Source organism: Capra hircus, chromosome 2 (assembly GCF_001704415.2).
Source record: "Capra hircus breed San Clemente chromosome 2, ASM170441v1, whole genome shotgun sequence".
NCBI classification, from domain to species: Eukaryota; Metazoa; Chordata; class Mammalia; order Artiodactyla; family Bovidae; genus Capra; species Capra hircus.
This window is the reverse complement of record NC_030809.1, coordinates 56,022,722-56,038,805: the sequence shown is the minus strand read 5'-3', so window position 1 is coordinate 56,038,805 and position 16,084 is coordinate 56,022,722. Positions and strand designations below refer to the sequence as shown.

General features: G+C 39.9%; 1 protein-coding gene across 4 annotated transcripts in view; it reads left to right on the top strand.

The window, feature by feature from the left end:
- The window catches only part of MYO1B (myosin IB), a 192,233-nt gene that overhangs the window by 156,144 nt on the left and 20,005 nt on the right, over positions 1-16,084 (top strand). For 2 of the 4 annotated variants that reach the window (XM_018061512.1, XM_005676279.3), the window contains exons 16-23: positions 2,702-2,902; positions 4,272-4,498; positions 6,977-7,177; positions 9,036-9,129; positions 9,844-9,993; positions 13,552-13,620; positions 15,557-15,643; positions 15,908-15,994. In XM_018061512.1, the coding sequence (XP_017917001.1) occupies positions 2,702-2,902; positions 4,272-4,498; positions 6,977-7,177; positions 9,036-9,129; positions 9,844-9,993; positions 13,552-13,620; positions 15,557-15,643; positions 15,908-15,994 (1,116 nt within the window). The remainder of the gene's footprint in view (positions 1-2,701; positions 2,903-4,271; positions 4,499-6,976; positions 7,178-9,035; positions 9,130-9,843; positions 9,994-13,551; positions 13,621-15,556; positions 15,644-15,907; positions 15,995-16,084) is intronic. The other 2 variants (XM_018061529.1, XM_018061520.1) reach the window with 1 other exon arrangement.

The window sequence follows — 16,084 nt, the reverse complement described above, 5'->3', positions numbered from 1 at the left end:
ACAGTATAGAAGTTCCTCAAGAAATTAAAAATAGCACTGTTATGTGACCCTGCGATCTCACTTCTGGGTATATATATCCAAAAAAAAAAAAAACAGAATCAGGATCTCAAAGAAGTATCTTCCTCCCGTATTCACTGCAGCTTTATTCACAATAGCCAAGATTCGGGAAACCACCTAAGGGTCCGTCCACAGATGAGTGGGTAAAGAAGATGTGGTGCACATATACAATGGAATATTGTTCAGTCTTGAGAAAGAAGGAAATCCTGCCATTTGTGACAGTAAGGATGGACTTTGAGGGCATTATGTTAAGTGAAAGAAGTCAGAGAAAGACAAGTACTGTATGATATCACTTGTATGTAGAATCTAAGTTAAAAAACTCAGAAACAGAATAAATGAATAGTGATTGCCAAGGGCTAACATTTAGGGGAAATAGGGAGATGTAGGCCAAAGTGTGCAAACTTCTAGTTTTAAGATGAATGAGTTCTGGGCTCTGATGTACAGCATGGTGATAGAGTTAACAACACTGTATTATATATACTTGTGGTTAAGGAAGTAGGTCTTAAATGTTCTCACCACAGAAAAAGAAATGGTAATTATGTGATGTGAAGGAGGTAACTAGCAATATTGTTGTGGATCAATGAACATGTTGTACACCTTGAACTTTCATAGTATTATGTCAGTTATATCTCATTAAAACTGGAAAAAAGTTTACAAAAACAACAACAAAACCCCATGCAGTTCAAGTTAAAGTAAAGGAAGATAAAGGCACCATCTCGGGAGCTGAATTATGTAGGATCCCAGGGGTGGCTGGTATGGATCACGGCCTTGCTTTAGGATGTGACGGACAGTGTATATGACTTCACAGGTGGCCGAAGGCCATGGGATTTTTCAGGTGACAAATTATGCATGTGAAAGGCTTAAGCTGTGAAAAGTTCCCGCATCATTTTTAGTAACCTTTCCAAATCCAAGATTTTTGTGTTTACATCATATTCTGTAGTTTATTGTGAATGAATTGATTGCGGGAAGGTGTGTAAAAGCTTAGGATCCTGACCTTGATAACAAAGTAATCGGAAGCAGTGCGTAAATTTAGCTGTCATCATAGATGAGTGCTGTGTTTCAGCAATAGAATCACAGGCTCTAAATGTCCAACAAGTTGTCTGCTATTCATCTTTAACAAGATGTTTTTGAATATTATATAGTTCACCAATATCTTTTCCTTCAGTATTAACAATATTCTTGAAAGCTGCACCTCTGATTATTGAATTAAAAAAAATTATGAGCCATTATTATTTTTCAATTAAAAAGTAAACCTTGTTTTGAAAAATTTGGACAGTTTTGGATTGTGAACAGTGATATTCCGCCTAAGCAATTTAAAACTGTAGCCTAAAATTTAGAAAATCAATCGATTTCCTGAATAGTTTTTCTGGTAAGTTTTGTGACTGAAGAAATTTGCTGAGGGAATTTTAACTTTCAGAAGTTGTGACTGACACTTTTTTCTTCATAAATATAACATTGCACTTAATTGTTTCCCTTCAGAAGGGAGGGGGGTAAAAAAAGGAACAATGGTAATACACCTAATATAGCTAAATTATCTCAGCCCCAAATCCCCTTGCATATGTGATTAAAGAAACTCATGTCCTCGTAGGAGCCTGGATACATAAAGGAAATGTTTCCTTTCAGCAACACCTAACAATAATGTTTATTCTGGGGATGTTATGAACACATTTGATTCCTGAGAGTCCACACTTCCCCCAGATTTTGTGTGTGGAATGTTTAAGTGCTGGTCAGAGGATGTCACGGCCTTGTAAAGAGAAAAGGAGAACCATGAGACTTTGCCCTAGTGGAAGTGGGTGGGGCTGATGGTCAGTAGATTGTTCTCCGTGGAATGGAGATGTGTGGGCCCATAGGGGCAATCGAAGGAACAACAGCCTTTATTTAGCAAAGTAGAAGTTTCCTGATTTTTTATTGGGTTTAGTTGGGCTGACAGCTCTTGGGATAAATATGATCACAGGGTCTGAATACTCAGCAAGCAAATTCTCAACTCATGTTTAACATCCATTTCGAAATTTAATATGAAAGGAGAATTTTATTCTAAACAGATGATTCTTGAAATATAGCTTGATTGCATTGATCATTAAAAACAGCATCCCAATCACATCACTTTTTTTTCCCAGAGAAAATAAACTATTTTGAACACGTGAGCAATTTGGAAACATCTGAAACCAATTTCCTTCTCAAGCTATGAATTAAATAATGGCCTTAGAAGACAGTGCTTTGTGATTTATGACCGCATGTTATACAGATAGTAGTGTCACACTAGTCCCTGACTTTCAGATTTGTTTTTTGGTCTTTGCGGTATAAGTTGCCTTTTTCTAAACTACCTAAGTTTCAGTCATCAGCCTGCTGAGGTGGCTGAGGTGACTTCTACGTCCTGTTCTGTGGGGGAGGCACCATGTACAGGGGAAGTGGGGGGAGCCTCATAAAGACACTCCTGCCCCCTCCTCCAACACACCTGGGACACCCTGGAAGGGGTTGATTCTTGTGTTTTTCTTTGTTATTTGTTTTGATTCCCCACTTTTTGTTATAACAAAACAGATTTTCTTGTGACTAAGTTGATTGTGTTTAACAGCATAATTAGGAATAATTATGAAAACAATACAGTGAGGAAGGAAGGAAACCTTTTTTATTTCCTTTCTCCTAGAACACAAACGGGATCCTGGCCATGCTGGATGAAGAGTGCCTTAGGCCGGGCACGGTCACGGATGAGACCTTCTTGGAAAAGCTGAACCAAGTCTGCGCTACCCACCAGCATTTTGAGAGCAGGATGAGCAAGTGCTCCCGGTTCCTCAATGACACTTCCCTTCCTCACAGCTGCTTCAGGATCCAGCACTATGCTGGCAAGGTGTGGGAGCCCGGGACCCCAGGGAGGTCACAGTTACTCCCTGGAGAGCAGACACCTTGCCTCAGAGATGGCATTCTGACCAGCGCCAGCTCTGGAGGATAAATGGAACTGCTGAGGGGGCATGGAATCCATGAATGTTCCGTGGGCATAGAATCTGGACCATACTGAGAAAAATCTTACTAGTACTGAGATCTGAAAGGAAAGCCAGCGGACCTAATCAAAGAGTTCAAGTATATATTAAAAAATAAATTTTATTATTTTCAGGCTCAGAGCTAGCCTATAAAAAAAGATCTATTGACACGTATAAAAAATTTGCCAGTAAAAATGAGCAGTCACTAAAGACATACAGTAAGGTTTTAATTTTTTAAATTTTATTTATTTTTTTGATGTGGACCATTTTTAAAGTCTTTATTGAATTTGTTATAGTACTGCTTCTGCTTCATGTTTTGGGTTTTTGGCTGCAAGGCATAGCTCCCTAATGAGGGAACTAACCCACACCCCCAGCATCGGAAGGCAGAGTCTTAACCATTAGACTGCTAGGGAAGTCCCTACAGTAATTATAAATAAGCTTGCAAACATCAAAGGGGAAACAAAATCTGATTTTGTATTTTGTATGAAGTTGTTTTGTTGTTGTTTAGTTACTAAGTCATGGTCTGACTCTTTTGTGATCTCATGGATTGTAGCCCACCAGCCTCCTCTGTCCATGGAATTTTCCAGGCAAGAATACTGGAGTGGGTTGCCATTTCTTTCTCCAGGAGATCTTCCTGACCCAGGGATTGAACTAGAGTCTCCTGCATTAGCAGGCAGATTCTCTACCAGTGAGCCACCAGGGAATCCCAAATATGAAGTATATAGTATCTAAATTACCTTTAATTTCAAAATGTTGGAACTTGTTACTTCACTTTTTTTTTACTAGCCCATGTTATTAAAAAATACTTTTCTGGTCAATTTCCCTGCCAGTGTAGGATGTCTATAAAAATATCAGTGTTATCTGTGTTTTCCCCTGTCTCCTTTTAAACACACTCGAATTGGCACATGTAAACTAAAAAATATAAGTAAAACCTCAAAAATATGATTGAATACCAAAAAAATCCCTAAAATCCTTTGAAAATGTTATGATAACATTTTTGAAGTTTATTCTTGCAAATCCTGAAGGGTAATAGAATTTATTTTGAACTCCTCTGTGATTTAGACAGATGGAATTTAAACTTGGAGGCTAATTTGGTATTAGAGTGTGACTAACATGTTGAGGGTTTTTTGATGGAGAAAGAAGAGGCTGCAGTATAGATAGTCTCAGGATATTTTTAACAGCTGTTTGATGTTCTGGTGTGCAGCGTATCAGCTACTGAGTCCCATGTGCTGCTCATAGGTGCTGTACCAAGTGGAAGGATTTGTGGACAAGAACAATGACCTTCTCTATCGGGACCTGTCCCAAGCCATGTGGAAGGCCGGACACGCCCTCATCAAATCTTTGTTTCCCGAAGGAAACCCTGCCAAGATCAACCTGAAAAGGCCTCCTACAGCCGGCTCACAGTTCAAAGCATCCGTAGCCACTCTGATGAAAAATCTACAGACCAAGAATCCAAACTACATTAGGTATTTCTGGCACATAAAATTCTTTGGCCATTCAACTATGAAGGCATTCACTAGGAAGATCATTTTCCTGTGTGCTTAAATCTGAGTGTGGCCCAAGCAGAGGAGTAACTAAAGTACTCACAGTTTGAATCATATGGTGTCTTAGGTGTGCTTGAAAAATACTCCAGTGCCCCCAAAATAAGGAATTCAAGAAGGAAAGAAGCGTGGCAGGTGATAGGAATCGATACTTAAATGGGTTGTTGGCACACAGGAGTTCTCAACTTTGTGTTGTTTTTTTTTTAAAGACAAGAAACAAAATATAAATTTATTTCTGATAAGGTTTTGCATAAACTCTTCTGTTGGATTCATTTTGGATTCTTGTAACATTGACTTGGCCCATTGACAACCTGAGTTGCAGGGCTTGTGTGAGGAAGCATGTGCCTCAAGTAATGATTTCTGAAACAATCGGAACTTTTTCAAAACAAGACAAGAACCCCTTTTAAAAAATCTGGTTTCTTTTTTTGCTTCTAAGTCATCGTAGATTTCAACATTCAGTAAAGGCCGATTAGTATTAGAGTTTGCGATGTGCGTATTTGATGAACTAGGTAATAGAGGGTGTGTGTCTAGCAGGTCAGGTTTCATGTGGCACATGCGTGCCCACACATACTTTCTCCTGTTGTCTTTGAAAATTCAGTTATGAGGAAGTTAGCATGAAGAATATTTTCGTTGTTTGGCTTGTTGCCCTAATATTTGTGTTCATAGCAAATGTAAATAGCATCCCCTGGTTTGGTTGCAAACAAGTTAGAACATATATTAGGTAAGGATCCTAGTTTCAAACAACATGAACCAAGAAGCTTTGTGCAATCAGTCTTTTGTTATTCTCATTTGAGTCAACTTTTTTTTAAACCTTAAGATTCTATTAATTGAGGTATAATTTGTATAGAGTGATATGTACAGATCTTAGGTGAATGGCTCCATTGTTTTTTCACCACTGAATACACTTTGGTAACAACTACTCAGATCAAGACATGGAATGTTCCATCACCCCCAGAAAATTCCTTTCTTCTCCTTCTCTTTCAGTGGTTTTAATTGGTCTCTAAGAATTCTTAATTAATAAACTCCAATGTTGTGAATATATAATTTTAAGTGTATATATATATCTTTATTTTTAGACTCAGTTTCAGATTCATTTTAAGGTCTATTTTTCCCAGATAGGTATCTTGTATTGGCACTGTGTATTGAAAAGAAAAACAAACGTCTATTTTTCACTCATTTGCCGTGATGCCTTTGTTGAAAATCAGTTGAATATATGTGTAGACATCTAGATCTAAACTCACTAGTTTGTTCCATTGATCTGTTTGTTCTTAAACCAAAAAGTAAGCATTATTTTTATAAATGTAAAAAGGAAAATCATAGAAAACACTAGGGTCAAACTATGTAAGATTTAGTTGTCCATATATTATATATGCATGTGGATTTTATTTGACAGTTATGGTGAGGCAGATATAACTGTAACTGTTTAACAGTATATTAATTAAGATATAGAGATTGCTCCAGCAAGATCCAGAAATAATAGGGGCCTAAACAAGACTAACATTTATTTCTCATGTAACTTCTAAGTGTACGGACTTCAAGGCTAACAGAGCAATGTCTTCTGTGTTGAGGCTCTGCCATTTCCAGGATATCTCCTTCTATGTATATAGTCAGAGATAGCTCTCTACCATGTCAGCATGCCAACCAGCAGTTAGCAGAAGAGCAGAGGGAGAACCAAGTTCCTTTTAACAATACATCAAAAGTAGCAAACATCATTTCTGCTCTGGCTAGAATTTTGGTCACATGGCCACACTTACCTACAAAGGAAGCTGGGAAATCTTGTCTTTCCTTGGGCAGCAAAGTTCTCTGTTTAAAAGGAGGGAGATAATAGGGATTTAGTGAGACAGCAGTGTTTTTAACTGTTTCATTGAGGTATGCAATATACATATAAACAGTCTAATATATGCAGCTTAACTGTGCAGGCTGTTGAATTTTTACATATTTCTATGCCCATGTAGCCCCATCCTGACCAACATATAAAACATTTCCATCAACCCAGAAGATTCCCCTGTGCCCCTTCCCTGTCCATCTTCATGCCTTCCTCTCCCCAGAGGTAAAACACTGCCGAATTCTCACTAGGAATAGTTTCTCTGAACTTAGTATAAATGAAATCATAGACTATGTACTCTTACACATCAGACTTCTTCCATTCAACAGAATGTCAGTGATATTTATCCATGTTATTGTACATAAGAGTTTATTCTTTTTTATTGCTGAGTCTGCAGTGTATTCATCTTAATGTTTTTATAAAATGATCTAGAATAATTTCAAAGGAAATGATGAGGTTTCCAAGAATAATAAGTAATATGTCACTGTGAAATAATTATATGTAATACTTTGTAAAACATGGACAGATCAATCTGTAAGAGACAGAGTTTAAAACCTAAAATTTGTGTAATCTTTCAGGTGTATCAAACCGAACGATAAAAAAGCAGCACACATCTTCACCGAGGGTCTAGTGTGTCATCAGGTCAGGTATCTGGGTCTTTTGGAGAACGTCCGTGTGAGAAGGGCAGGCTATGCCTTCAGGCAGGCCTATGAACCTTGCCTAGAAAGATACAAAATGCTTTGTAAACAAACATGGCCTCACTGGAAAGGACCAGCAAGGTAAGACATTCATTAATCACATTTAATGATGAAGTTTTAAAACATACAAATACCATGTTGTTTTCTTCACATGCTGTTCAGGCAAAACAGAATCCTATGAAAAATTGGATGTAACTTCTGTTTTGGACCATCTTTTGTCAGGATACCATTTGTGCCAATTTTTATTGATTATAGAGCACTTGTCTTCAAGGTTAAAACAGGGCTTATCAAATCTACCTTTGGAATTTGTATGTCAATAGAACTTCTAAAATATGCTGTGGCGAGTTAGCAGGAGGGAAATTTGTGATTGATAAGTGTATTTGTGTAGAATCATAGCAGGGAAGAGTTAGAGGCATCCTGTATCACTGCTCTCAGCTTTTCATTTTTTTTGCTGGAGAATTAACCCCAGAGAGAGTGAGAAGGGAATGGGGGTTGCATTCTTTGCCCAAGTCTGTACCAATTAAGAAATAGATACAGGAGCAGTTATATCTGTTCCCTTGTAGCTTCCCTTGTGGCTCAGCTGGTAAAGAATATACCTGTAGTGTGGAAGATCTGGGTTCGATCCCTGGGTTGGGAAGATCCCCTGGAGAAAGGAAAAGCTAGCTACCCACTCCAGTAGTCTGGCCTGGAGAATTCCATGGACTGTATAGCCCATGGGTTCGCAGAGTCAGACATGACTGAGTGAGCAACTTTCACTTCACTTTATATCTATCTATGCTGTGTTCTGTATCTGAACACAGGAGAGTTCACAGTGTCAGTGTTATTGCAAGTAAAACTGGATTGGAGAATATGGCAGAACTCAGGGCCATGTGGCTTTTCAGCTCATCCGCCCTGCATTGCACTCAGCCATCTAGTCCCAGCAGAGCACTGGACCACTGCAGATCCGAGCAGAGAGAGTTTGTGTGCTGGTGGGGGGCTGCTGCAGGAGAGAATCCAGGCCTTGTCTGCGCAGGGGCCTTTCTTCTGCTCTCACCAGAGTCAGAAGTTACTCTTCTGCAGGCCACAGGAGCTTTCCCAACTGCTATGGCAGGGCCAAAGTGCTGTTTGCTGGGGATTTTCTTTCACTGCACTGGTTGTGCCTCCACATTGTCAGTGCACCTGACCTTTCACAGGAGCATCAGTAGAATTACATGCTCACCTCTTGCAAGAAATTCCAGACTTACGGTGTGGTCCCTGATGCATAATTCAATGCCCAAGTAATTAGGGTGTGGGTGCTATGTCATTTCCCACTGCTAATTTCCAGGGTATTATGGTCATTGTCTACTATAATACACAGAACAAGCATTCACTCCCTGCCTGGTATCCAGTCCACAAGTTGTTGGGGCAGAGTTTAGGGCAAAAGCCTGACTTTAAATCCAGGGTCTAGGATGAAGGGGTTAGAGCCAAGTCCAGGCCCCTGCTTCTGTCCTGTAAAGCCTGTGTTCTTTTGCATTCCATTGCCTGGCGCTTAGCACTCTTGGTCCCTGTCTACAATCTGAGTAGTAGGAGAGTCCTTAAAAATGTTTACAGGGATTAACTAAGAGGATTCAAAATAGATGTGAATTTCTTGTATACTCTTTTGGCCCTGGTTGATCCATTGTTATGAGTGTTATTTGAGCACCTCTGCTAATGAAATCAAGAAATTGGCTTGAATAGTATGTTTTCTTAGAATATGTAGTTTGAACCCAAAATGCTTTTTTAGTATTTACCCCTGGATTTGGTTAAATTTGTGGAATTCAATCTGGGAATTCTGTGATGAAAGGATGCTTACTGAAAGAACAATTATACTTGGAAATGAAATTTTTTTTTTTATATTGCTGAGAACCTAATATCATGGTTTAAGATAAGATAACCTATTTTTGTAACTTAGAAAATGTGTTGCTTTTATTTATCTTTATAGAGCTGGTGTGGAAGTTTTGTTTAATGAATTGGAGATTCCTGTGGAAGAATACTCCTTTGGTAGATCAAAGATATTCATTAGAAACCCAAGAACAGTATGTAATTTTGCATTTGTGTTATAATCATGTAAGCAAGTTCTTAAAGGATGTTTAACTTTATAGTGTTACCCAAGATGCTACCAAGAATGTCACATTTTTGTTTTTCTACAAATGTCCAAGTGGGTGGCTTAATAAGGGATAGTGGAAGAACACATGTTTTATGAAACATCAACATTTTTGAGTTGATAGATGGTGTAATATTTAAAAAATCATAAAGAAACTGATATTACAGTAAAACCTCCCTCATTCATAAAAATTGGGGGTTAATTCAGTCTGTATGTGTAATGTCTGAATTATACAGTAATTTTAGGAAAGACAACTCTACCATTTAGAGGTACATGAAGTCACCCAAATTAAAAAAAATTAAATTAAGAACACTGAAAATTCTACTTATTAAAGAAATCCGATTGAGCATTTTTAACTGAAGAGACTAGCATGAAATATAATGAACATAGAGGTTTATTGGAAATATGGTGAAATATGAAAGTATTTAAATCGTTTGAGAGAAACCTCGGCAATCATTTGAAAGCACCTCCCTTCTGTTAACAGTTTCATCCTCATTGATAATGTGAAGGCACATCTAGAGCTCAGTCCAGCCCTTATGTGACTTGTCATAAACACTTTGTAAAACATTTGTAAAACACTGTACCCTAAATTGTGTATCTTGCATGAATTCATCCAAATAGTTTTTTCCATCTGTTGTTTTATTAGTTATTCAAATTAGAAGACCTGAGGAAGCAACGGCTTCAGGACCTGGCCACTCTCATTCAGAAGATTTATCGGGGGTGGAAATGTCGTACACATTTCCTGCTGATGAGAAAAAGCCAAATCGTGATTGCTGCCTGGTTCAGGAGATACGCGGTAAGAGCTCATGACGTTTTTGAGGTGTAATCATGGTACTGTTTTGCGAATGTTTGTTCTGTACTTAACTATGAAAGTAACTTTTTACATACTTAATCTTCCCAATGACCTGGTGAAATTGGTCCTCTTCTGGTCCCCTTTTTTAAAGATGAGAAAACTAAGTAACAGCTATTAGATGGCTGAGATGGGGTTCGAGTCCAGGACAAGTCAGATCCCCAGTTGAGTTCATCCCACTGTTTTCCACTGAAAAATACATGTAGTGGAGGTCTACATCTTGAATTTGGTTTTCAGATTGGAAGAGATATTGTTATTTAACCATTTGAGTAGGGTAGGGTCAGTTTTCCCAAATAATTGGCTGTCCTCCATTTATTGTAGGAGCTCTGAAAATGGTTTTAATTCCAGAAAGCTAGTGCCACATTTTAGTAGAATTCTGGGTTTGGGTAAAGGTTTGGATTTCCTTTGGTCCTCAGATATCAGGCCCTTTGGGAAAAGATTCGAAAATAAAGTATGTTTATTTAATTGATATGGAATTTCTTTGGGGAATTTTCTTTCTCACTCAATTATAGATGTTTCATTGACGGCATAACTGGTTTGAGGGAAACCTGAAGGTTTGCCTCTAGGCTAGGTTGAACTTGGCATTGTGTCCTCACAAAATGAATTTTAGTGATAAGAGAGCTGCTGCCAAGTGTATTTTCATTCTCTGCATTTTCACTAGAGAGTGGGTTGGAGAGTGAATTAAAATTGCAATCAAATCTCCTTGAGTGTGTTCTTCTTTTTCAGCTGTAGAGTAGTTTTACTTTAAAGGAGTGTATAATTAGAACGTAACTTATGCTGGCCTATTCTCATGTAATACATTTTAGTGTAAATTTCTGACTTTTAGAAATCAATGTTACTTAAATGAGTAAAGAGAAATTACATTTAAAAGAACATCTTCAAAATTGCTTCCTGGAGTTAAAAGAGTATAACCAACAGTACAAGTGTTAAAGTCTGAGCCTAGCCAGCCACATTAATGATAAATTTATTCACATGTATTTTGCAAAGGCCCAAAGGGCTGTTGTCACCAGCCTGGCTGCACATAGTAGTGGTACCTTGCCCTTTGGCAGTTTTATAACACTCTGTTTTCTGTTTGCCTTAGAGTGGGAGGACTAACAAATAACCAGTCCTCAAGGAACCCATTTTTATTATTTCTTTATTTTGAGATCATTAAGAAAAAAAAAAAAAAAACAAGTTTTGAAGCATCCTAAATTCAACTGTCTTCAATTCTACAAATAGTCTTGAAACTCCTCCTCTGCCAGACTCTGAGGGGATAGCAACGTGAACCAAATAGCCTGGTTGCTGACCTCATACAGTTTATGTCTAGTGAGTGGCAATGTGCATTTAAGCAAATAAATAATCAGAACAATGGCAGATTGTAGTAAGTGCTAGGAAGGAAATAGAGAACCGAGATCTAGAATAATGGTGAGACAGATATTACTCTAGATGCGGTGGTCAAGGAATACCTTCTGGAAGGGGCCGTTTTGTCAGAAGAATGAGAAGAAACAGGAAAGGAACCGATAAAGCTTTGGTATCTCCAGATTTTAAAAAAGTCTTCATATGTATTATTAATTCTTGATGCTGAGAGTTAGAATGAAAACAAATAATAGCCCAAGCTTTAGACTGCTCTAATGTCATTTCTGTTTCAGAATTTTAACTATGGGCAAAACTCAGAAACTTTTGTGGGTTTGTTTCCAGACTGTTCCAATAAAGCTAGTCACACGAATCTTTTGTTTCCCAGTGCATATAAAAGTTATGTGTGTGCTACACTATAATCCATTAGGTGTGTGGTGTTATTATATCTTTAAAAGTACATACCTTAATTTTAAAATATTGTTAAAAAATGCTAACTATCATTTGATAACACAGAGTTGCCACAAACCTTCAATTTGTTAAAAAAAAAAGATTTTCTTAAACTCCAGTATCTATGTAATACCTCTATCAGTTATCTATAATTATCCAAGCCAGTGATTTTCCCTTGATCAAGTAACTCAGATTTTCTGAAGGTCCATTTTCAGATACTGATTACCTTAAAACCCATATTCTGTGATATTTCATGGCTCCTTAAGGTGAATTTTAAAGAGAGAGTTATTTTCAAGCCATGTAGGAATTTTAAAAGAAAACATGGAGGTACTAAATGGATGTGAGAAGCAGTAGTCAGGTATTACAGGTACAGTTTGTTCCCTACAGACACGGAGTGTCCTTCTGTGTGGAATCTTACAGGTTTTCCAGCTCCTCATTTGACTGATGGGGAAACTGAGACCAACAAGGGCAGTGACTTGTCCAAGGTCCTGGAAACAAGGTCCTCTGGCTGGGTCCAAAGGGGCTACTTCAGGGTAGTTCTCAGGCCTGGAATCCTTTCCGCGGCTGGGGGATGAAGGGGGGAGCCTTGGACTGGGAGTCCCATGGCTTCCATTGCCCTTTGTCGGGATCTCTGCCTTTCTCTCTGCCATCATCTTCTGTTCTGCTGCTCATACATTGATAACATCACCCTCCATCTCTTCTGAGCTTCCAGAACGTAGCCTAGAGCCCTTGGAGCATCTGTCCTTCCTTAGAGAAAGGGAGCTGGGAAGTCTGCCATTTCCAGGATCAGAGTCACAGCCTGGCTTCAGTAATTTGTTTGAAAAACTGTGAAACTTCATCCCAAGGGCCCACGTTATAGTGAATATTCCCCACTAAACACAGTCAACACTCACTTTTTCTAGAGTTAGTGTTCTAGCAGCCTCCGCTTTCCAAGACATCAGCTGGGAATTAAGAAGGGCCTCCAGCCATTGACCTTGTCTCACTGACCCTTGGGAAGACTCTGACTGGGTCTTCCTTAACCGTGCCCATCTCTGGATAATCTCTGCCGCATCTGAACCTGCCTGTTGGGCTCACATTTCTCTGGGCAGACCCTGTTTCTCTTTTCCACTGCTGGCTGGTGTCCCCTCTGAGTCCTTGAGTGCAGGGAGGCAGTCAGGGTAACATCTCCATCTTCACAGTTCTATTCAAGGGCTGGATGTAGAGCAGCAGCTCGATAAATAAAGTTTAGTCAGTTGATAAACGTTTACTTCAATTTGTGAGCTGATTTCCCAGCTTGAGGAGTAAAAACAGCAAACCTAAAAGAAGCGTGGGATGCCAGAGGTTGACCCAGTCAGTGGCATGGTGAGAAATGGCACCAAGAAGAGAGCACGCTCAGAAGCAGTGCAGAACTCAGTGTGTATTCATTCCGTGTGTGTTCATCGGTATCTGTTGTGCATTTGACCGTGTGTTATAACAACATGATGCAGAGAACAGATGTTAATAATGCTGGGTCCTAAGTCATTTAGACATTAGTTAATTGTATTTACCAGCCTTGAAGCAAACTTTGGATTAACTGTAATAAAGTTGGATTCTTGGATATTTTGATTTCTATACTTAATTGGTTGCCAGAAGCAATATGGGTGATCAAGAGGTCATGGCACTAAGTGAGCCGACTCTTTCTTGGTATGTGTGTTGTGGATAATATAAATAGAACTGCTGATATCTTCCCCTTTCATCCTATAGCAACAGAAGAGGTATCAAGAGATAAAGAGCTCTGCCTTGGTAATTCAGTCTTATATCCGGGGTTGGAAGGTGAGTTTGAAAGAAGGGACTCTTACTTATGTGGTGTTTTCACGTTCTTTACAAAGGATGATGTCTTCATGCTCACTCTGCAGGGGAGGGCTCCTTGTCTCCTGTCCACCTTGTAAACAGTCAGATGGAAAGAATAAATATTATGGGCCAAACTGGGGCCCTACAGCACCATGTCTTGGCTGCTTCCTGCTTTCAAGATTTGTTCTCTGAGCAGGAAGTCCTTGAAATAATACTGTACATGATGGCAATCTCCTCTCACCCCCTATTTGCAAGGGAAGCTGTAGTTCACGAGGCTGAGCACATGTGAGTTCTGCCAGACCTCAGCACCCCCAGCCCCGTGCCTTCCATACCCTCCCTGTGACAGTCTTACAGGCTGTCCCGTCATGATTGAAAGATCCTAAGCTCTGGTTGTCCTAGTGCACCCGCTGCACCTGATTCTAGGTCCTTCCTGCCAAAGCTTGGTTCAGAGTCAGCAAACTGTAGCCCGCAAGCCAAATGTAGTCTACTGACTCTTTTCACACGGCCTGAGAGCTAAGAATGGTTTTTATATTTATATATTATTATGAAATTTAAAAAAAGAGAAGAAGACTATTTCATGACATGTGAAACTATAGGAAATACAAGTTGCATATAAATATATGCATACCTGAAGTGCAAAGTTCATGTAGAGCTTTATTAGTATACTACGTCCTATACACGCTGGGCAACTGGACAACATCAGGACATTACTGTGCTCACTTGTTTGACATCTGCTGCTTTAGTGCTACAGCAGCAGAGTTGGCAGTTGTGATAGAGAACATATGATCTGCAAAACCAAAAACATATACTATCTGTTCTGCAGATAAAGCTTGCTGTTCCCTGCTTGGGTCAAAGGTACTTCAGGGCCTGTTGTTGCCATATTCCTGTTGGGTGATTTTGTGGAGGGAGCTGGATCCAGAGGGACTACTTCAGGGTAGTTCTCAGGCCCGGAGAACTTTCCGGAGGTGGAGCCTTGGACTGGGAGTCCCATGGCTTCCATTGCCCTTTGTCTAGGCCAACCCAGGGACTTAGTATTAATAGTTGTCCGCAGCAATGGCCAAATACAAGTCTGAGCATACAGAGTATGTGAGATTGCTGCCTGCAGGTTTTTCTTCTGATGTACTACTTTTTGAGTCCTGGGGTTCAGGTGTCCAGTCCAGAAACCAGAGGTGGGACACAGGATTCACCTCCAAACCAGCTGTCCTCCTAGCCCCCCACACTAAATCACTTTCTAGCAATGACTGGAAGGAAGCCACTAGTATTGAACCAGTGAGATAATTTTATTTTATAACAAGTTTTTAGCTATCTCTTTTGAATAAAAAGTACAGCTACACTTTCCATTCCAGACAGTAATAGGAAAAGTGATCAAGTGGCTCTTGATGGATCATTGGAGATAGACCTACTATATACACCCACCATGTTCAGGGAACTCTTCTTTCCATCTGACGCATCCAATTTATATTGCTGTGGTCAGATTTATGGTAAAGAATCTGCCTGCAGTGCAGGAGACCTGGGTTCAGTCCCTGGGTGGGGAAGATCCTCTGGAGAAGGGAATGGTTATCCACTCCAGTTCCCCATGGACAAAGGAGCCTGGAGGGCTACAGTCCATGGGATTGCAATGATTTGGACACGACTGAGTGACTGACACTTTCACTTTCATCAGAGTGTGGGAGGATGCTGTCTGTCTGAGTGGGGCTACACTGTCATGATGGACAGTGTCTTCATTTACCTCCTCCTCACGGTCCATTTTGGGCTAATGAGAAACTTTCCCTTTTCCTTTCTTTAAGCTCTTAATTTTTCACTTGAGAATAGAAATTATGACTGTATTTTCAGGTATTTTCTTTCAAGTCACTATGGATACACGGGGTTTGTTTTTTGGTTGATTTTCACTCTTTCTGGGTCATTCTGTGTGCTTTAGGCCCGGAAAATCCTGCGGGAACTGAAGCATCAGAAGCGCTGTGAGGAAGCCGTCACCACCATTGCAGCATATTGGCACGGCACCCAGGTAGGCCAGAGACCCCCCAGGATGGCAGTGGGTCAAGAGTGACGTGTGGAACAAGGGACCCCCTCATTCGGGTTTCACTGGCTTGAGCTCCTGAGCACGCGTTTGCCTCTCGCTCTTTCCAACGTTTTGGTGTGGGGTGGTGGCTCACGCTTTTGTTTACTGTTTGATGGTGACGGTGTCTGTCTTCCTCTTTCTCCACTGGGAACCAGCAGTAACCTTTCTTGCCTTAAACTTCTCTGTAAATCCTTTTCAAATGCATCACAGGCGCGAAGGGAACTGAGCCGGCTGAAGGCGGAGGCTAGGAATAAACATGCTATTGCAGTTATTTGGGCTTACTGGCTTGGATCTAAGGTACTTGAAATGCATATCCCATCACTCCCATCCTGGAATCTGCAATAATCAACCCATGTTTCTAGCGTCTCAGGGGATGAAGTCCCACGG